This window comes from Lepidothrix coronata, unplaced genomic scaffold (genome assembly GCF_001604755.1).
Source record: "Lepidothrix coronata isolate B3197 unplaced genomic scaffold, Lepidothrix_coronata-1.0 Scaffold58, whole genome shotgun sequence".
Classification (NCBI taxonomy): Eukaryota; Metazoa; Chordata; class Aves; order Passeriformes; family Pipridae; genus Lepidothrix; species Lepidothrix coronata.
In genome coordinates this window covers 1015115-1032889 of record NW_016690238.1, presented here as the reverse complement: position 1 = coordinate 1032889, position 17775 = coordinate 1015115, and the positions used below count along the sequence as shown (strand labels likewise).

The window sequence follows — 17775 nt, the reverse complement described above, 5'->3', positions numbered from 1 at the left end:
TCACTTCAGTCAGCGTTTGGTTTGCTGGACACAAGCCATTAGAGAGCCTTTGGTGTGAGGCAGAGGAGCTGGGGGACCACAGCCACGGGCACTGCGCTGCTTGGGCAGCGTGGAAATTCAACACAGACCCACACGCGTGTTGGGAAACAAGGAACTGAGAAAAGGAGCACCGTGAAGAGGAACCCAGGGCAGGGGAGGTGTCACCAGGTACAGAGGAAGACGCAGGTACGATGCCCAGCCACGCTTCGGCTCAGCGCTGCTGAGGGCCCTGGCACCGTGGCAGCACTCACCGCGGGCTCCTCGCCCCGGCTCCCCGCTGCCTGAGGGCCCGGGGGCCCGGTCCGGACCATCGCCGGCGGCCCCGCCTCGGCGGTGCCGTGAGGGAGCCTCAGCCCCGCCATGTCCCCTCACGACGCGCCGCCCGCGCTATTCCCGTACGGGGTTACGCAGGTTGCGCAGCCGCCCCGCGGGGCCGTACGCAGGTGGCGCAGGCGGGAGCGCTATTCCCGTACGGGGTTACGCAGGTTGCGCAGCCGCCCCGCGGGGCCGTACGCAGGTGGCGCAGGCGGGAGCGCTATTCCCGTACGGGGTTACGCAGGTTGCGCAGCCGCCCCGCGGGGCCGTACGCAGGTGGCGCAGGCGGGAGCGCTATTCCCGTACGGGGTTACGCAGGTTGCGCAGCCGCCCCGCGGGGCCGTACGCAGGTGGCGCAGGCGGGGCGGCGCGCCGCGATTCCCGAAGCGGGTTACGCCAGCCGGGCGGCCGGCGGGGGCGGGGCGCTCCGGAGGCGGCGTAAGGAGGCCCCCGCCGGCGGGGCCCCGCCTCAGCCGCGGCGGGGGAGCAGGAGGAGCGGAGCGGGGCGATGTGGCAGCGCTCGGTGTGCGTGGGCCTACTGGCCCTGGCGCTGGGCTACCTGTGCGTGCTGGGTCCCGAGCTGCCCCCCGCGGCCCTGCGGCAGCTCTCGGCCTCGCTGCTGGAGACGCTGCGCCGCGCCCGCTCGCTGGAGGCGCGCACGGTGGCGGCCTGGCAGGCGGCCATTGTCCGCCCCGCGCGCGGCTGGGCGCGCGTCGCCGTCGGGTAGGTGCGGGAGCGCGCGGGGAGCGCCCCCTGGCGGCGGGGCGGGACGGGCATCCCCAGATCCCGGTGTGTGGATGTACGTGGATGCGTGCGGGGGTGGATTTGTGTGTGGGGATGGATGTGTCGGGGCCTCTGCACGGGTAGGGATGTACCTGGGGTGTATCTGCCCCACTCAGGTGAGAGCCCCCCTGCAGAGCTGCCTCCAGCTCTGGGGTTCAACAGCAGAAGGACGTGGAGCTGCTGGAGCGAGTCCAGAGGAGGCCACAGAGATGATCTGAGGGCTGGAGCCCCTCTGCTCTGGAGCCAGGCTGGGAGAGCTGGGGGTGTTCAGCTGGAGAAGAGAAGGCTCCAGGAGACCTTAGAGCCCCTTCCAGAGCCTAAAGGGGCTCCAGGAGAGCTGGAGAGGGACCTTGGACAAGGGCCTGGAGGGGCAGGAGAAGGGGGAATGGCTTCCCACTGCCAGAGGGCAGGGTTAGATGGGATATTGGGAAGGAGTTGTTGGGTGTGAGAGTGGTGAGGCCCTGGCCCAGGTTGGCCAGAGCAGCTGTGGCTGCCCCATCCCTGGGAGTGTTGAAGGTCAGGTTGGATGGGTCTTGGAGCAACCTGGGCTAGTGGAAGATGTCCCTGACCATGGCAGGGGGTGGAACCGGATGATCTTCAAGGACACCTTCCAGTCTAAACCATTCCATGATTTCCTCAAGAGTGCAGCTCCTCCCCACTGCTCCATCGGACCCCAGCTGAGGGGAGGAATGACCCAGAACACTCCTGTGCTGGTGGTTTCAGGGTGCTGTGGGGTTCAGGCCTGTCTCCAGAGACCTTGTCCCCTGTAAAACAACCTTACATCCAGAGTCTGAGGGACTTGGAGCTCCTGGCCCATCCAGTTCAGGCTGGCAATAAATAAGTACCAGAGACAAGTTTATAAAGTGGAGAAGGGAGCAGAGAGAGGAGAAGGCAGTGGATGTTGAAGGCACCTGTGCATGCCCAGGGAAATCCAACGTTCTTCTTCTTTTTAAAGTGGAAAGAAAACAAGGGGAAAATTCAGGAATATCACATTGACCTCAAATGCTGGTTTTAAGACTGACCATTAATCTGGACATTATACAGAGCACCTCACTCACTTCCTTTTAAATATAAAGACTGGCAGGATAACTTGACTTTGACTGGAAGATTCGGCCTTCAGGTGTTGGAAGGAGTTATCCACCCCCATGGCTGTGGAGCTGTGTGCTGGCAGAGGAACGTGACTTGGTTTCATCCCCTTGGATCTTTAACGATTCATTAAAACATAAAATTGGGGCTAAAAGGCTGCTTGAGCTTATCATTTCTTTTCCCTGCCGTGCGAGGGTATTTCTCTCTCCTCTGCTGGAGATGATGCACATCCAGAGGATTTCTGGGCTGGTTACCTCGTGGATTGGAAAGCCTCAGGGCTTTTCGTGTCCTTTATTTTGTGTGATGCAGCTTTCACGTGTTGTGGCCCCAATCTTCCCTTGAGAGGTCCCTGCCAAGGAGGAATGCTGGATGCTGGGCACTCCACACTGACATGGAGCAGGAACTGGCCTTGGGAGCGTGGTGGGAGACGCTGAGAAAGCCAGAGATCCTGCAAAAGTTTTGTGGATGGTTTGGATCCCTGTCAGGGGAGTGTGGGGCAGAGGAATAGAAATGGCACTTGACAGCAGGTCCACAAGATGCTTAAATAATTGCTGGTATCGTCTCAGGAAATATTTGGTATGTGTTGGTATCTCTCTGAAACCACAGGGTGAAACAAGGGCAAGTGTTCACAAATTGTCTTCCTGGAGGTCTGGTTCCAGGCAGAACTTTCCTGTTCTCTAGTTTGAACTAGGCTGTGATTAAATTGATGTAATTGACAAGGAAATAGGGACAGGAAGTCAGGTTTTCCATAAAGCCTGGACCTGCTGAAATGGTTTTTATCCCTCCCTAACTATTGCAGGGTTTTTCTCCTGCTTTCACTGCATGCTATTTCTGGAAGTTAGGGATCGTCCTTTAGAAATTGCAGTTTTCAAATATTTCAACTGACAAATCGCTCTCTTGACTTCTTATAAACAGAACCAGCCTGTGTGGGGAGTTGGTGTGTGGGTTTGGGTATTATTAGGAGCAGCTGAAACTCAAGAGGCTGATCTAGCAGGCTGAAATACTTTCTGCTTTGTTTTTAACAGTTTTGAATCGCGTGCACATTTTAAACCCCAAAGATATATATTTTTAAAAGCTTCTAAGAATTAAAAATTAATTATTTGATTATTGGGCCTGTTCTTTTTTTGAGTGAGTCAAAGGCAGCAAATGAAGCAAACCTGTATTGTAACATACTCAACCAGCTCAGGACCACACAGCTCACTCTTCCTTGTTTTAATTCAGCAGAAAGGTAGAAATCCCCCTCTCCTCTGCAGTGCAATAAAGGCAAGTCAAAGGGAGAAGGCTTTAGGAGAGAATTTCAGGGAATTCCAGTGCCTTTGTGAGGGTTTTTTTTCCATTTGGTTGGTTGGTTGCTCCCTGAACAGCCATCACTGCCTGGGGCGTGATCTCACTGTGTTGTCTCACAGGTTCCAGACAGAGTCAGAGTATTCCCAGCTGGAAGGGACCCACAGGGATCGCTGAGTCCAACTCTTAAGCGAATGGTCTCTGCAGGGATCAAACCCGTGACCTTGGCATTATCACCACGATGCTCTGACCAGCCGAGCTAATCTCAGTTCCCTCGGATCCGTGTGGTTTTCCCAGGACGCCTTTCCCTTGTCTCTTCCAGTGTCAACGCCTGTGTGGACGTGGTCCTGTCCGGCGTGAAGCTGCTGGAGGCGCTGGGTCTGGAACCGAGGGATGGGAAGAACCACGCGGTGCTGAGCTCCGGGCAGGACCTGGGGGAGGCCTTCACCCACTTCATGGAGCGAGGGGCGGCCGCCGAGCGGTTCTTCAGCGACGCCGCGGCGTTCCGGGACATCGCACAGACGGCCTCGGAGCACCCTGCGGCACAGGTGGGGCTGCACCCAGCACAGGCCTGGGGAAGCGTGGGTCTTACCTGCTGATCACCAGTGACTTCCATTGTCCCTCTAGTGAGAGAACAGATCCTTTAGGAAGGGAACTTGCGGTGTAGCTTGAGTGTGTGAATGATTTTCCACAGGATTCTGCCCCTGCTGCAAATAGGAGGGGTTTAAATTGTCTCTCCCCTGCTGATGTTCCCAAAATGAAATGTCAAAGATGCCTCTTTAAGAATATTGTTATATGGGAGCCAGATGGGGCTGAGGCTGTCAAAGTGGCTCTAACACCTTGGAATGAGGCAGGGAGCAAGGAATCACCTGATTTTCAGCTGGATCCTTCCACGGCCTGTTTTCTGTCAGAGAATCCCAGAACGGTTTGGGTTGGAAGGGACCTTGAAGCTCATCTGGTTCCACCTCTTGCCATGGGCAGGGACACCTTCCACTATCCCAGGTTGCTCCAAGCCCTGTCTGGCCTGCCCTTGAACACTTCCAGGGATGGGGCAGCCACAGCTTCTCTGGCCAACCTGGGCCAGGGCCTCACCACCCTCACAGCCAACAATTCCTTCCCAATGTCCCATCTATCCCTGCTCTCTGGCAGTGGGAAGCCATTCCCCCTTGGTCTGTCCCTCCAGGCCCTTATCCAAAGTCCCTCTCCAGCTCTCTTGGAATCCCTTTAGGCCCTGGAAGGGGCTCTAAGGTTTCTCTGGAGCCTTCTCTTCTCCAGGTGAACACCCCCAGTTCTCTCAGCCTGGCTCCAGAGCTGAGGGGCTCCAGCCCTCGGAGCAGCTCCGTGGCCTCCTCTGAGTGTCTGTGACCCTCATGACAATCCACATTCATTGGTTTCAAAGCTCACATCAGTTTTCTCACTGGGAAGTTTGACCTTTCTTACCTGAAGAAAGGTAGGAAGGTTCCTCTCATTCCACATGGGGCAGAGGGACCAGGGTTCACCTCAACCTCAAACTGGAGGAAGAGCTGTTGCAATTTTTAAACGATGCCTTGGCAGCCTTGCTAAAAACCCACAGGTCACCCACTGCCACAGAGAAGTTGCACAGGAGTGAGGGCTGTTTATGTGCTGAATGAGTTGATTCCTTCAGCACTGTCAATGTTATGAATTAATTGATTTCTACATGGCCATTACCTGAAGGCGAATATTTAGATTTAACAAAAAGAGAACACTCAAGTTGCTGAGATTCTCACAGAGAACTGTCAAGTTGTTTTGCCTTCAGCTTTAGTAACTTGGGTACTGCTGGACTGTGTTCTAAAAACCCAGAATCTCCAGGCTGTGCTGAGGACTGAACATGTATAAAGGTCCCCCAGCAAGGGGTCCCACACCCTGCTCTGTTTGTTTTACAGCTCTACGTGGGAGGAAACGCTGCTCTCATCGGGCAGAAGCTCGCGACAAATCCAGACCTGAAGGTACACACACACTCCAAAGATTTCATGCTGTTTGCTCATCTTCTTTAATTTGCTTGTCTCAAGCAAATTACTTCCCTGTAGGTTTTGGGGATCTGGCAGTTATTTCTTGGGTTGTGGTGGAACATATGGTTGGTCTTCCAAGTAGAAAACACAGCTGATTTTTAAAAATTGAATTATTAACTTCTTAAAAATTGTCTAGGTGATGCTTACATTTTGGCGAGGGACATGGCAGGGAAACCTTAGTTATTTTTTCCTGTTTTCTAGATCCTCCTTTGTGGCCCAGTTGGCCCCAGACTCCACGAACTGCTCGATGACAACGTGGTTGTGCCACCTGAATCCATGCAGGAAAGAGATGAATTCCATCTTATCTTGGAGTATCAAGCAGGTACCTTCCCAAAGGCAGAGTGTTGGATGGGAACCCCAGACATCCCTGGGATTGATGCACAGCCCTCATGGGTGTCATTCTAAAGCTGCACAAACACTAAAATGGTCCCTGAAAACACAAAGGGACCATTTAACCACGTGCAGGTGAAACCCAGAGTAACCCTCATGTAGTGCTGAAACAAATCCACGTGTTTTCTTGACATTTAACTTGTGATCCCGCCCAGGAATACAACAGTTTCCACCTCCTTGCCTCTGTTTGCTCCACCCCAGGTGAGGAGTGGGGCCAGGTGAGAGCACCCACTGCCAACCGCTTCATCTTCTCCCACGACCTGTCCAACGGCGCCCTCAACATGCTGGAGGTGTTTGTGTCCAGCTTGGATGAATTCCAGCCAGACCTTGTGGTGCTTTCAGGACTTCACATGATGGAAGGGCAGAGCAAGGAGGCGCGACAGAGACGGCTGATGGAGGTGAGATGTTGGAACGCCCGAGTCTCCCAGTTTTCCACTCCAGCAAGTGCTTCGTGGCAAGGCCTTGCTTTCCCAGGGTGGAAGGTGTAGGTGGGCTGTGCCTTCAGCTCTCCCACAAATCCCAGTGTTGCCTGCTAAAAGGAGACTGGGAACTGCAGGAATGGCAAAAGTCTAGTTCTGTAACATTGACTTTTCTTAGATTCAGTGGGTTGTCTGAGGAAGAAGAAGGGCTGGTTGCCTGGCTGGAGAGCACTGACCTGGTTGCTGGGCTTGTCTAGTGGCTAAATCACACCTTTTCTATCCCAGATACCGAGGTTATCCAGGTTATAATCAACACTGGCATTCCTTAAGCAGCATCTTACACCACCTGTTTTACAGCTGAGTTCTGATCCTGATGCAGGGCACCGGCCTTTTTTTGTGTTCTAGGATCAGCTGTTCTACAGTTCCTTCAGATTTATGAGATTTTGGAATTAGTCCATGAGAAAGGTGCTGAGCTGGGTGCAGAGTAGGCTTGGATACAGTTTTCCTGCTCTGGAATTCTGAAAGCTAGCAGTTGTTTTTATTTCCTCCCTTAGCAGTACATCCACTGGTCAGACATCTCATTTGGAATTGTGTTTAAATCCAGGCACAGGAAGATTATAGTATGTGTATTTCAAGTCCAAACCCTTTTCCTCCTCCTGTTTCTTAACAAGTACATATTTTAGTGTTGTTTTTTCTATTTTCCTGTAGGCTGTGGCCTCCATCTCCGATATCCCTACTGACATTCCCATTCACCTGGAGCTGGCCAGTATGACTGATCAGGATTTTATGAGCAACATTATGCATCAGGTAAGGAAAATGACAGGACGTGCTGTTTTTGTCAGGTTCAGTATCACAGTGCACACACTGGTATATGAGCATAGAAATGAAAATTTAAGATTAGGACTATCCGTTAAAGGATTGAATCTGAGTTTATAATTTAAAAAACCCCTTGATTTCTTTGCAGGAGTTCTTTCCTGCAGATCCTGGTGGTTCCTTTTTTTATCCTGACACAGATCTGATTTCAGTGTTATGAGTGTTTCATCTGAAGTTGATGTTTTGTTACCCTTGTCAAAGTGTGTGTCTAGAAAATTAATTGCACCAATTGGAATGTTTCCTTGGCTGAGTAATTCTTGCCAACTTGGAGAAGTGCAATGACTTTGGGCTGCATCTCTCTGGGAAACTGGGTGCTGAGCACACCAGGTTACTGTAACACCCACACCCTGAAGGAGGAATCCCAAATCCGACTGTCCCTGTGAAGGCAAACCCGTGGTTCCCGTGTTTCTGTTAGCAGGTCTTTCCCCTGGTGAACTCCATCGGGCTGAACGAGCAGGAGCTGCTGTTCCTCACCCAGGCTGCCTCCGGCCCCCACGCCTCCCTGGGCTCCTGGAGCGGGATTCCCGACGTGGGGGTGGTCAGCGACATCCTCTTCTGGATCCTGAAGGAGCACGGGAAGGCGGCGGAGCGGGCGTCCGACCTCACGCGGATCCACTTCCACACCCTGGCCTACCACATCCTGGCCACCGTGGACGGGCACTGGGGCAACCAGGCGGCGGCGGTGGCGGCCGGGGCCAGGGCCGCCGGCACCCAGGCCTGCGCCACCGACACCATCGACACCAGCAGGGTCCTGCTCAAGGCCCCCCGCGAGTTCCTCACCTCCCACACGGAGGCTCCCGCCAAGATCTCCCTGAACCCGGACGAGCCCGTGGTGCACTGGCACAGGGAAGGCATCTCGTTCCACTTCACCCCCGTGCTGGTGTGCAAGGACCCCGTGCGGACCGTGGGGCTGGGGGACGCCATCTCCGCCGAGGGACTGCTCTACTCCGAGGCCTATCCTCAGTAGGAAACCAGGAACTTCTCCTTCTCCAGCGCTGCACGGTGTCTGAGACCCGTGGATTGGGATCTGAGGCAGTGGTGGCATAGGAACAGAATCGGGGTGTGGTGTGTTTTCTGGGTGTAACTGAAAAAGAGCCAAAGAATAATTCCAGGTATAAACTGTCGGCACATTCCAGTCACTGGGCAGTGACTCGAACGCTTCTCGTGCGGGTGCAGATGTTTTAGTATTTAATGTGAAAATTGGCTTTGTCCTGAGCAGGGGGAGAGGGAGGCAAAGACCAAAATCCCTGGCTGGTGTAGGTTTGCTGTTTGTAGCTCAGAATGGATCTTGTCTGGTAGTGCTGGGAAGTGCAGCAGGAAAATTCCCTGCCTGTGGATCCCAGGGAGAGCACTGGCAGTGCCCGGCCCTGCCTTGCCTCTGGTAAATTCCAAATAAAAGGCCTGTGGCTTATCTCCTCCCAGCACACTGCAAACCTTCCCTTGCCTGGGGCAATGATGGAGTTTTTGCCTGGTGAAATCATCTCTCGGGTGTCCCCAGAGGGAGCCACGGTCCCAAAATGTGATGCAGACTGTACCTACTGCAGGCTGTGCAGGTGATGCTGGGTATCTGTGACTTAAAGGTGTTCAACTGAGCCCCAGCAGCCTGTGTTTAGCTTTTGGGGAAGTGGGAGTGAAGACAATCGGGGTTTTTATTTGGGGGACAGCTCTACTTCCCTGTCAGGTGGCCCCCAAAGCGTTACCTTGTTTGCTGTACACTAAATACCTTCTCTGCTGACAGCAGGGGCTTCCAGGTGCTGTGTTACAGAAATGCTCTTGAGTGCTGGAGACTCGATTTTGGTTGTTTGAGAGTGGTTGTGCCAAATTCTTCAGTCTTCCTGCTCTCCATTCAGAAGGGTTAATATATGAGGGAAGGTCCCTCTGGAAGCTCAGAAGCTGTAACAGCATTTTCCAGGTCAGACTGAAGTGAGGAGGCCTTTTTAGGGTTTGATGTTGGAGGTTTTTTGACTAGGTCACTGATAGTTTCTTTGCTCTGGCCTTTGAAATTAAAAAAGCAGAACCCTGTGTCCTTGTTAAATACTTCTGGTTTTTTTACCTGTTCACAGTCACACACCACGAACTGCAGAGCACCAGCCTGGGGTTTGTGTCTTTCCAGCATGGTTTGTCTCTGGCCACTTCAGGAACTTCAGGTGTATCTGCATAGCTCTCACAGCCATTTTTCAGAACTGGATTAAATGCCATCAGCCTGTCTGGGCAAGCCTGTGCCTCGCCAGAGTTTGTAGGAGGTCGTTTAAGGTCAGTCTTTGTGTCTGCATGGAGGGGAGGAGAGTCTGTCACTCAGGGTGGAGTGATCTGTCTCAGTAACGCTGTCAGGGATGTTCTCCTGTTGGAAAATCCATCCTGAATGCTCTGCAAGGATAAAAATTGGCAGCTGTTGTACTTGCACTGACTCAGCACACAATGCTGGCTGTCAGTGTGTATTCAGCTTTCCCTCTGAGCAAAGTCTTCTGTGTTGTACAGAGCAGAAATACAGTCACTGCTGTGTTTTCCTGCAGCTCATCCCATCCCGAGCTTCCCTTGACTCTCAGCATTTTATCTTGGTGCAGGACCTTCTTAAGACTGGAAGTATTTCTATCCAGATTATTATTTTTATTATTATTATTATTGATAAACTGTAGCACAGGACTCTGAGTTCTGGTTTAGTCTTCCTAAATTAAAAATTAATTAAAAAACCTCTCAGCTGTCTGAGAGGTCCAAAGCCATTAACAAGGTCATTTTGCAGCCTCTCATAGTGGCCAGGGCCACCAAAGGCCATGGATCTGCCAGGTGGAGAACTGAGCCTTCCTGGGTCCCACTTTGCTGACACTGGGCCAAGCTGTGGGTTCTCAAGTTGGAAACAAAACAAAACTAAACACACACAGGCTGTCACCAGCAATGGCCCTGCTGCTGTATTTCACTTCTCTCTTCCAAAACCAATTCCAGGGATGTGAGGCTGATTGGACTGGCATTCCCTATGGCCACTTAAAACCACAGGACTGCACTTACAGACCTTGCCCAAGGGCAAAGTTGTGCTTGTATTGAACAGGAATGTGACAGGCCTAAAGTATCTCTTTTTTAAGCTAGTTTGAATAAATAATTGGTGTAAACGATTATAAAAAAGGAATTTATTGCTTAGAAATCACCTGGGCCTTAAAGCTAAACTCCAGTTATTTACTCCTGTTCACTCCTCCTTCCTGCTCTTCCTGTTCTTTCTCACCAGGTTACATTTCTCCCGTGGGTGCCCTGGGAATACCTGGCACTGTGAGTCACATCTCAAGTGCAGCAGCTCATGGTGGCCACGCTGCTGCTCCATCCAGATGTGCTTTATCAGGCACACAGAGCTCACCTGCCACCAAATGCACTTCCCAAGGATAATCCTCAAGCAGCTGTGCTGGTGGGATCCAGGACTCAGTTCTGAAACAATCTATATGATAATAAATGTGAATTGGATGAAGGGGCCCAGCATGTTTTACACGCTGTGAACATGATGTGCTTAACTTCCCTCTGCCTTCCCAAGGGAATGACAGGCAGGGTGGCAGAGCTCCTGAAATCCTTCCCCTGCCTGTGTAGTCTCACACCCCTGCACAGCCTCAGTAGTGACAGCACAGAAAAGCTGCTCTAAAAGCTGCAAAAATACCAAAGCTTCAAACCCAGGCTTCAAGTGACTCTGCTCCCCCTGATCCTCTCTGTCTCTACAAATTGTGTTTGTTCTCCTGTGTTGCTCATACCTGGAAATCCACGGTGCTGGAGGCCTCAAACCTCAGCCAACCTCACACTCCCAAACAAGGGTTTCCACTGGAAATGTTTATTCACACACATTTTGCTGGAGGTGCAGCAGCTGAGCTCAGCATTGGGACATCTCCCCATGACAAAACCTGTGCACTTGGGTATTTCCATCTGTGTCCCTGCAGCCGGTGCAGCCACCTTGGTTTGGGTTGTTTTGTCTTATCCAGGATCCAGAATGAGCATTGTTCCCATCTTTTCTGTGCCTGTCCCTTACTGAAGGTCAGGTGGTGGATTATTTGAGAGGTGTGAATCACAGGAGGCTGGCAGAGTCCCAAGGGACACGTTCCTTCACTGTGCCCTCGGTGCTCTCCATGGAAAAACCAATCCCAAATCTGCCTCTTCCCAGTTTAAAGGCTCTTTACAGTTTTTTCTCCTCTCCAGGAGAGTTTCACAGTGTTGCTAAGGAATGACTTGATTTTCTATTTTTACTTCTGTGTTTCCTGGTTATCTCCTGTCGGGATATGTGAGATCCAGTTATGTTTGCTCTTCCCTCCCAAATTCCTTTTTACAGAACTGGTGCTGAAAAGTTCTTCCTGAGCCTTTAGCAAAGACCTCAGCAGCTGCTCTGACCCGTGTTAGATGTTGCCTTAGAGCTCAGCTCCACTCAGCCACTGGAATCCAAAGCTTGGACAGCAGCAGAGCACTAGATCCACTCCAAAACCCAATGGAAAACCCCCAGCACTTGTGCTTGGCTTTTTTTTTTACTATTTAGTCTGTAAGGATATGCTGAGTTATCAGGAATTATGTGCCACAGGTGACCTTTCCAGCCACATCCTGAGAAAAGAGCTGAATAGTGGGACAGTTTTGTGAGAATGGTACAACAGAACTCGATTTCCAGTTACCCCAAAAGTTGGTTTGGGCTCTTTTTGGCACTTGCAGCTTAGGTAAGTTAGGGAGATAAGCTCAGTAAAGCTGAGGGTTGTGAGTGAGTGACCAGCTAAAGAGTCTCTGTGCTAATATTTGGGTGCTGCCTCACATATTCAGAGCAGCTCCTGTCACACAACGTGCTGCCTTGCTATTCCTGGGCTAAGGAAACTCACCAACTTTTAGAGAAAATAGGAGGAAAAACAGAAAAATACTGGGTCTGATTAAAGTCTGCAGTGAAACTTGGATCTCAGAGCCAGGAATGCTGGTCCTGTCTGCCCAGAGACATCAGATGAAGTTCTCCTCCGTAACAGATGGAGCAGTTCCTTGTGTAATCTCTCAGGTGGATCCAGGCTGAATTCTCAGGGAGTTTCTGATCCAGACTGGTGGGAGGATGTTCCCTCAGCAAAGGGAACGTGCAGGTTGGAATGGCACACGTGGTCATTCCCGTCTGTGCCGGGAGCTCGGGAAGGCGTCTGTTCCCAAACAGCCTGGGATCAGCCTCTGCTGAGCAGATCTCACGGCAGCTGAGGAACACAAATCCTGGCAGGAATTGTGAAATGCAAGTGGGGGCAATGAAAAAAAATACCCAGAAAACCTCCCCCCGTGAATTTCTCAGGAAAGCTGCTCCTCGCTGCAGCCTGGGCAAAACTGGGGTCAGAGCTCACCTGGATCTTCCATTAAAGACATGGATTTTTTTGGAGCAGTTTGGTTTGAGAGAGTGATAAAGCTTTCCTTGTAGCAGAACTGGACTTTATCTTACAGAAAAGTCTTGGCAGATGAAGCACTTGTTGCAACACGTGCTCCTTTCGAGCACATTTATGTGTGGGGCTTATTATTTTAGTCAAGGTTTACTTCACTGAGCACTGCTCCCTGTCTGTCTCTGTAGAGGAGGTTTTGCCAACTGAAACCCACTTCCCGACTGGGAAATCTAAATTTTTAACATCTTAAAGACCCCTGTGTCCACCTGGCTCAGGCACAACTGAGCAAACATGTACAGGAGCGTGGCAGGTATCCACTAATCCTGCCTGTGCCATAAATCAGCATCCAGTTGTCTCAGGGACCTCAAAACCAGATTTTTTGGGTTGAACATACGTTGCTGGATGAATAAATTATTACTCTTGGCTGAAACAAGGTCTTGCTGCCCAGGCATTTATGTTTGAGTGTCTTCTTTGTTTTCTGTGCAGAAGCCAAGCTGCAGAGAACCCTGTGAGCTCTGTGATTTACCCGGGCTCATCAAAGATGTTTTCCTAAAAAGGGCAAGAAAAGTCCTAAAGCAGATGGTTTCTACCTCCCTAGAAATTAGGCTCATTATTGTTTTCCATCTTAAAATTTCCATTATGGGGGGAAAAGAGAAGATTAGAATTATGGCTGATGCCAGAAACAGGTTTTGGAGCATAAGGTGTGATTTCCAAAATCCCTAAATGCCTCAGTGCAGTCCTGCTGAAGAGTCCCTTGCTTAATTCCAGCCGAATGAACAGTCCAGCCTCATTATCATTAGCACAAAAAAGCTCTCCAGAAAGATCCTAGGAATTTACTGTGTGCAAATGCCATCATCACCAGAGCCAGGGGAGGAGAGGGGGCAGGACGAGGAATTGCAGTTCTGTTTATTATCCAACTGGAATTACATATTTAAAAATGCTTCCCAGGAAGTAGGAAGGTGCTACTGCTTTTTCACAGAAGGAGAATTGGTTCATTATCTGTGTAACCTCTTCACCAAAATACATATTTAAAATAAATCCCTTCACAGGTACCTTCAAATGCTGTATGTGCTCCCTGTGTGACATTTACCCTATCAAAGCATCCTAGGACAAAAATCTGTCTTGAACTCAAATTCTGGGGCTGAGGTAAAGAATTCCCAGCCCCTGCCCACCCCTGCTCTGCAATCCTCACCTCTTCCTCCCAGGCACTCTGTTACACTGCAGGAACTCCCAGTGTAAGAAGTTTAATGTGAATAAAAATGTCTGCACTGTACCTGATTTACCTGCTCCTGGTCTGGTTTGTTTCAATTTGCCAGCGCTCCACAAAAAATCCTGTTTTCTTCAACTCCTGGCAGGATGGAACCCTTACAGGAGGGAATCCTTACAGGAATGCTGCCCTGGAGCTGTACTGACAGAAAAACCCAGCAGAGAGAACAGCTGGGGGGAGAAACAGCCACATTTAAGATCAGCAGTTTGGGCCATCAAAACAGAGGGGAGAGTGAGGGTTCTTACTCTGGTGTTCTCCAGGGAGCAGGAGAGCACTTCAGTTCCTGGCTGGGCTCTAAAGATGCATTAATGTCATTCTGGGTCACAGCAGCAAACACAAAGCACAGCTGAAGGATGGGGACGGACCCAGAGCCCTGCTGGTGCTGCTTTTACACTGCTGCCTCAGAGAAGTTTCCATTACTAACCTTCCTCTCCTGGACTGTTCATTATGGAGGGATACAATCCAACAGAGCAGAACTAAAAGCAGGAAATACATTTTCAAACAGCTGGGGAGCTCAAGCAGCAAACAAAGAGCCCTGAAGGTTCAGTTTGCTGGTTCTTTGTGGAAAATCAGCTGCTCACCAGTTCAGCCACTGATTCCAAGTCACTACTGCTGCTTTGCTAGAGGGCTTTCTAGAGGGCTCACACCCAACCTGTGGAGAGCTGGATCCCCATCCTCCAGCCTCTTGCAGTGACCACACTAGGAGTAGCTACACATCAACCTCTTCTGATCACTGCAACGACTTGGGACAGAGCCCACGTGCTAAAAATCACTGGCAAAACAGCTGCATCCAGACTAACTGACAGCGGGGTGAAGCCCAGCAGGGCAGGGAGGAGCAGGTCCCTCTCCCAAGTCCCAGGCAGCTCTGGAGGTGCCCAGAGCCCGTCCTACTCCACTCCCTGCTGGCTCCTGTGCTCCTCCTTCCCCTGCTCCACGTCCCCTGCGGGTGCTGAGCTCTCCTCGGGGCTCGTTTCCAAGTCCTGTTCTGGTTCCAGAGGCAGGGAGGGACGCTTTGCTGGCAGAGCTGGTGTTCCAGCACCTGGGGAGAGGACACAGCTGGAGTTACTCTACAGCTACACATGTTGTGTCTATTCTTTCTGCCCTTCCCACCAGCACAGAGATGCAGAACAATCACAGCTATTAACTACTCTCCGATTCCTTCTGCCCAGCATTAGTTTATTGATAAGAAGTTATCCAGCCAGAGATCTGACAGCCCAAAGTCCTGCTGAAAGGAAGCTCAGGTATAGGATCTCACTCAGCTGTGAGAAGTCAGTACAAACTTAGGAATTAATTTATGCTTTGGAAGGGAAAACAGTTCCCAAAATCACAGAATCCCAGACTGGTTTGGGTTGGAGAGACCTTAAAGCTCATCTCATTCCCCCCCTGCCATGGGCAGGGACACTTCCACTAGACCAGGTTGCTCCAAGCCCCATCCATCCTGGCCTTGGACACTTCCAGGGATGGGGCAGCCACAGCTTCTCTGGCCAACCCATGCCAGGGCCTCACCACCCTCACAGGAGGTGCCACTTTCAGTTCCACTGAAGCTGGTTTATGCTCAAACCAAAGTATTGTCTTCAGTTCACAGCTTTAGCAAATTTGAGGAGAGCTTCCAGGCAGTTAAAGTAGCTACATGCAGAATTAAATCAAAACAGAAGTGGTTTCTACACTTAAATTTAGGCTGACAACCAGTATTATGAACCAGCTCCCTTTTCTGATAAGGACAATAAAGCCCTTAAGGTAAACTCTAAACTCCTGGAGTGTTTTACTTTTCAGATTTTCTGGCTAAGTCTTCCCTGCATGGTAAGTTAAATCCATGCGTGAGAAATGGAACGGGTCCTTAGGGATGCCAAAGAAAGAGTCCCGGATTACACAACCTCTCTCCTGGTTCAGTCTCCAGGCAATGAGACCAAGAGTGACAGAAAATCACCAGGATGAGCAGCATCTCTAGCACATTCCTCCTGGGAAGCTGAGGGCTGAGAGGTCAGGTGGGGAATGGTGGCTCAGGAGATGCTCCTACGCAGCCCCAGCACGTGCAGCCATCGGAGTAAGGCTCACACCATCTCCTGAGCAACCCTCAGTCCTGTGGCCCACACTTAACCCAGCAACATCTGCAAGGCAGGGCCTGGCTGGGCAGCTTGGGAGCAATCCAGCTGCAGTTATTGTTGTAGAAGAAGTGATAAAGTGCTTTGGAAAACTGTCCATCCTTTCCCTCCTCTCCGACAGCCTGTCTGTGCACATCAGCTCCTGGGCTCTTCCAAAGGAAAGCAAGAGGTCTGGTTGCTGAAACCACCTCCTTTCCAGAGCAAGATCTCAATCCCATGCTAATGGAGTCTTGCCACTGTGGCTCAGACAGGAAGGGAAATTTTCCTGACTTCCCACATCCCTGCAGAAGCAGGAGAGTGTAATCCACCACAGAGAGCATCTTCCTTAACTCAGAAATCTGGGAAAGTTATCACCAAATAGTGACCTTACTGCTGTGCAAGCAAGTCAGTCCCTTCCTGCACATGTGCTCTAACTGCACTCCCACAGCTCTGCTGGACAGAGCAGCAGAGGAGACTCACCTGAGGGAAGCTGCATGGTTTTCCCATACCCTGCAGCAGAGGACATGGCCTGACCCAGGGCCTGGTTGGAGCCCAGAGGCTGCTGAGAGCTGGAGGATTTCCCTGACACAGCAGCTCTCTGCTTGGATTTGGACTCTTTAGAAGGCTTAGTCCAGACCAGGCTCTCCCCGACCTGCAGGGCAGCTCCCATCTTCTGGGCCACCTCCACCATCTGTTCAAGAAGCACAAAGAGAAGAGCACTGTGAGCAAAAACCCGTCAGAAAACAATAAAGTCAACATCTCCACAAAAAACCCTGAAAAATGAGAGCTGTGCAGAGCTGGCTCCGGCCTCGGTGCTCGGGGGAAACATCTCTGTTAATTCATTCCCTTAATTAAGAGGGAATCTTGTCTTGCTGGGTATTGATTGAAGAACTGAGCTTCAAAGAGCAGCAGCAAAGCGAGCAGCTCTCAGCAGGCGCCTGCTCCGCTCAGAACACCTCATGAGCAGAATTTCTTCCTAACAACTGGACTCAAAGTCAAATCTCCTGATGTGCTGCCAGCCCTGGCGTGGTTCCCGAGTCCCTGCCCCCGGGAAGGACGTACCTCGGGGTCGAAGTCGGGAGCGCTGCTCTCCTTGGCTGCGCTGACCCTCCTCTCCATCTCCTGGTACTGGCTCAGGGCCCCCTCCTTGTCACCCTGGTTGTAGAGCAGCACAGCGTAGTTGAGGTTGATCAGGGGGTTGCACCTGCAGCAGACACACACATTCCCCATGGGAACACTTGTCCTGGTTGGAATAAGTGTCAGGTGTGCCCCAGGAGCAGAGCTGGGGACACCTCAGTGTCTGGCACTGGCAGAGGAGGGGCTGCAGAGCCAGAGTCCTCTGGGAACATGGTTGAGTCCCTCATGTTTGGTGACAGACACAGTGCCTCAGCTCAGCAAAGTCTCCCCAAGTCAGTGATGACATAAATCCCTCCCTCAGGTGCCTCACCCTCTGAACAGCCCTTGGGGACCATCCCAGGACCATTTCCGGCTCTCCCAGCCCCTGGATCCTGGGACAGGCAGAGCAGTGACAGGGGCTTTCATCACACTGTGAAAGCTGATCTTTCCCCAATTTCCCTCAGACTTTCCCAGCATTCCCAGTCTGTAGGAGAATAGCTTGGCACAGACAAGCAGTGGAACAGACTCCTGCTTTATTGGTTTTATTTTACAACCTAACCCACTGCAGAACATGCTGTTTACATTGAATTTACATTTCAATTCCTCACCTCTTCTCTCTCCTTCCCCCAGTAAAACACAGGCATTGTAGGTACTATTACAGACAAGCAGTAGGAGATTCCTATTACAAAGGACCTGACAGGAGACTCATACCACCTCACACGGGTCCCTGCACACTCCTGCCTC

General features: G+C 51.4%; 2 protein-coding genes across 4 annotated transcripts in view; one reads left to right on the top strand and one right to left on the bottom strand.

The window, feature by feature from the left end:
* Positions 1 to 839: 839 nt before the first annotated feature.
* Positions 840 to 13845, top strand: ADPGK (ADP dependent glucokinase). 2 transcript variants are annotated; one of them, XM_017816868.1, is made up of 7 exons: positions 840 to 1077; positions 3830 to 4055; positions 5412 to 5474; positions 5739 to 5859; positions 6129 to 6325; positions 7055 to 7153; positions 7638 to 13845. In XM_017816868.1, exons 1-7 carry the CDS (start codon positions 863 to 865, stop codon positions 8184 to 8186), a joined length of 1470 nt encoding a protein of 489 aa, XP_017672357.1. In that variant the 5' UTR covers positions 840 to 862; the 3' UTR covers positions 8187 to 13845. The 2 variants fall into 2 exon arrangements, with proteins under 2 accessions (XP_017672357.1, XP_017672356.1); XM_017816867.1 differs by having other exon boundaries at positions 7635 to 13845.
* BBS4 (Bardet-Biedl syndrome 4) overlaps positions 13456 to 17775 on the bottom strand; it is a 35673-nt gene continuing 31353 nt past the window's right edge. For both annotated transcript variants that reach the window (XM_017816865.1, XM_017816866.1), the window contains exons 14-16: positions 16978 to 17119; positions 16396 to 16606; positions 13456 to 14873 (exon numbers count right to left, since the gene is read on the bottom strand). In XM_017816865.1, the coding sequence (XP_017672354.1) occupies positions 14722 to 14873; positions 16396 to 16606; positions 16978 to 17119 (505 nt within the window). In that variant the 3' untranslated portion in view covers positions 13456 to 14721. The remainder of the gene's footprint in view (positions 14874 to 16395; positions 16607 to 16977; positions 17120 to 17775) is intronic.

Coding starts and splice junctions, on each gene's coding strand:
- ADPGK (XM_017816867.1), top strand. CDS start 863: ATGTGGCAGCGCTCGGTGTGCGTGGGCCTACTGGCCCTGGCGCTGGGC. Junction 1,078..3,829: donor TGGGCGCGCGTCGCCGTCGG/GTAGGTGCGGGA, acceptor TGTCTCTTCCAG/TGTCAACGCCTGTGTGGACG. Junction 7,154..7,634: donor TGAGCAACATTATGCATCAG/GTAAGGAAAATG, acceptor TGTTTCTGTTAG/CAGGTCTTTCCCCTGGTGAA.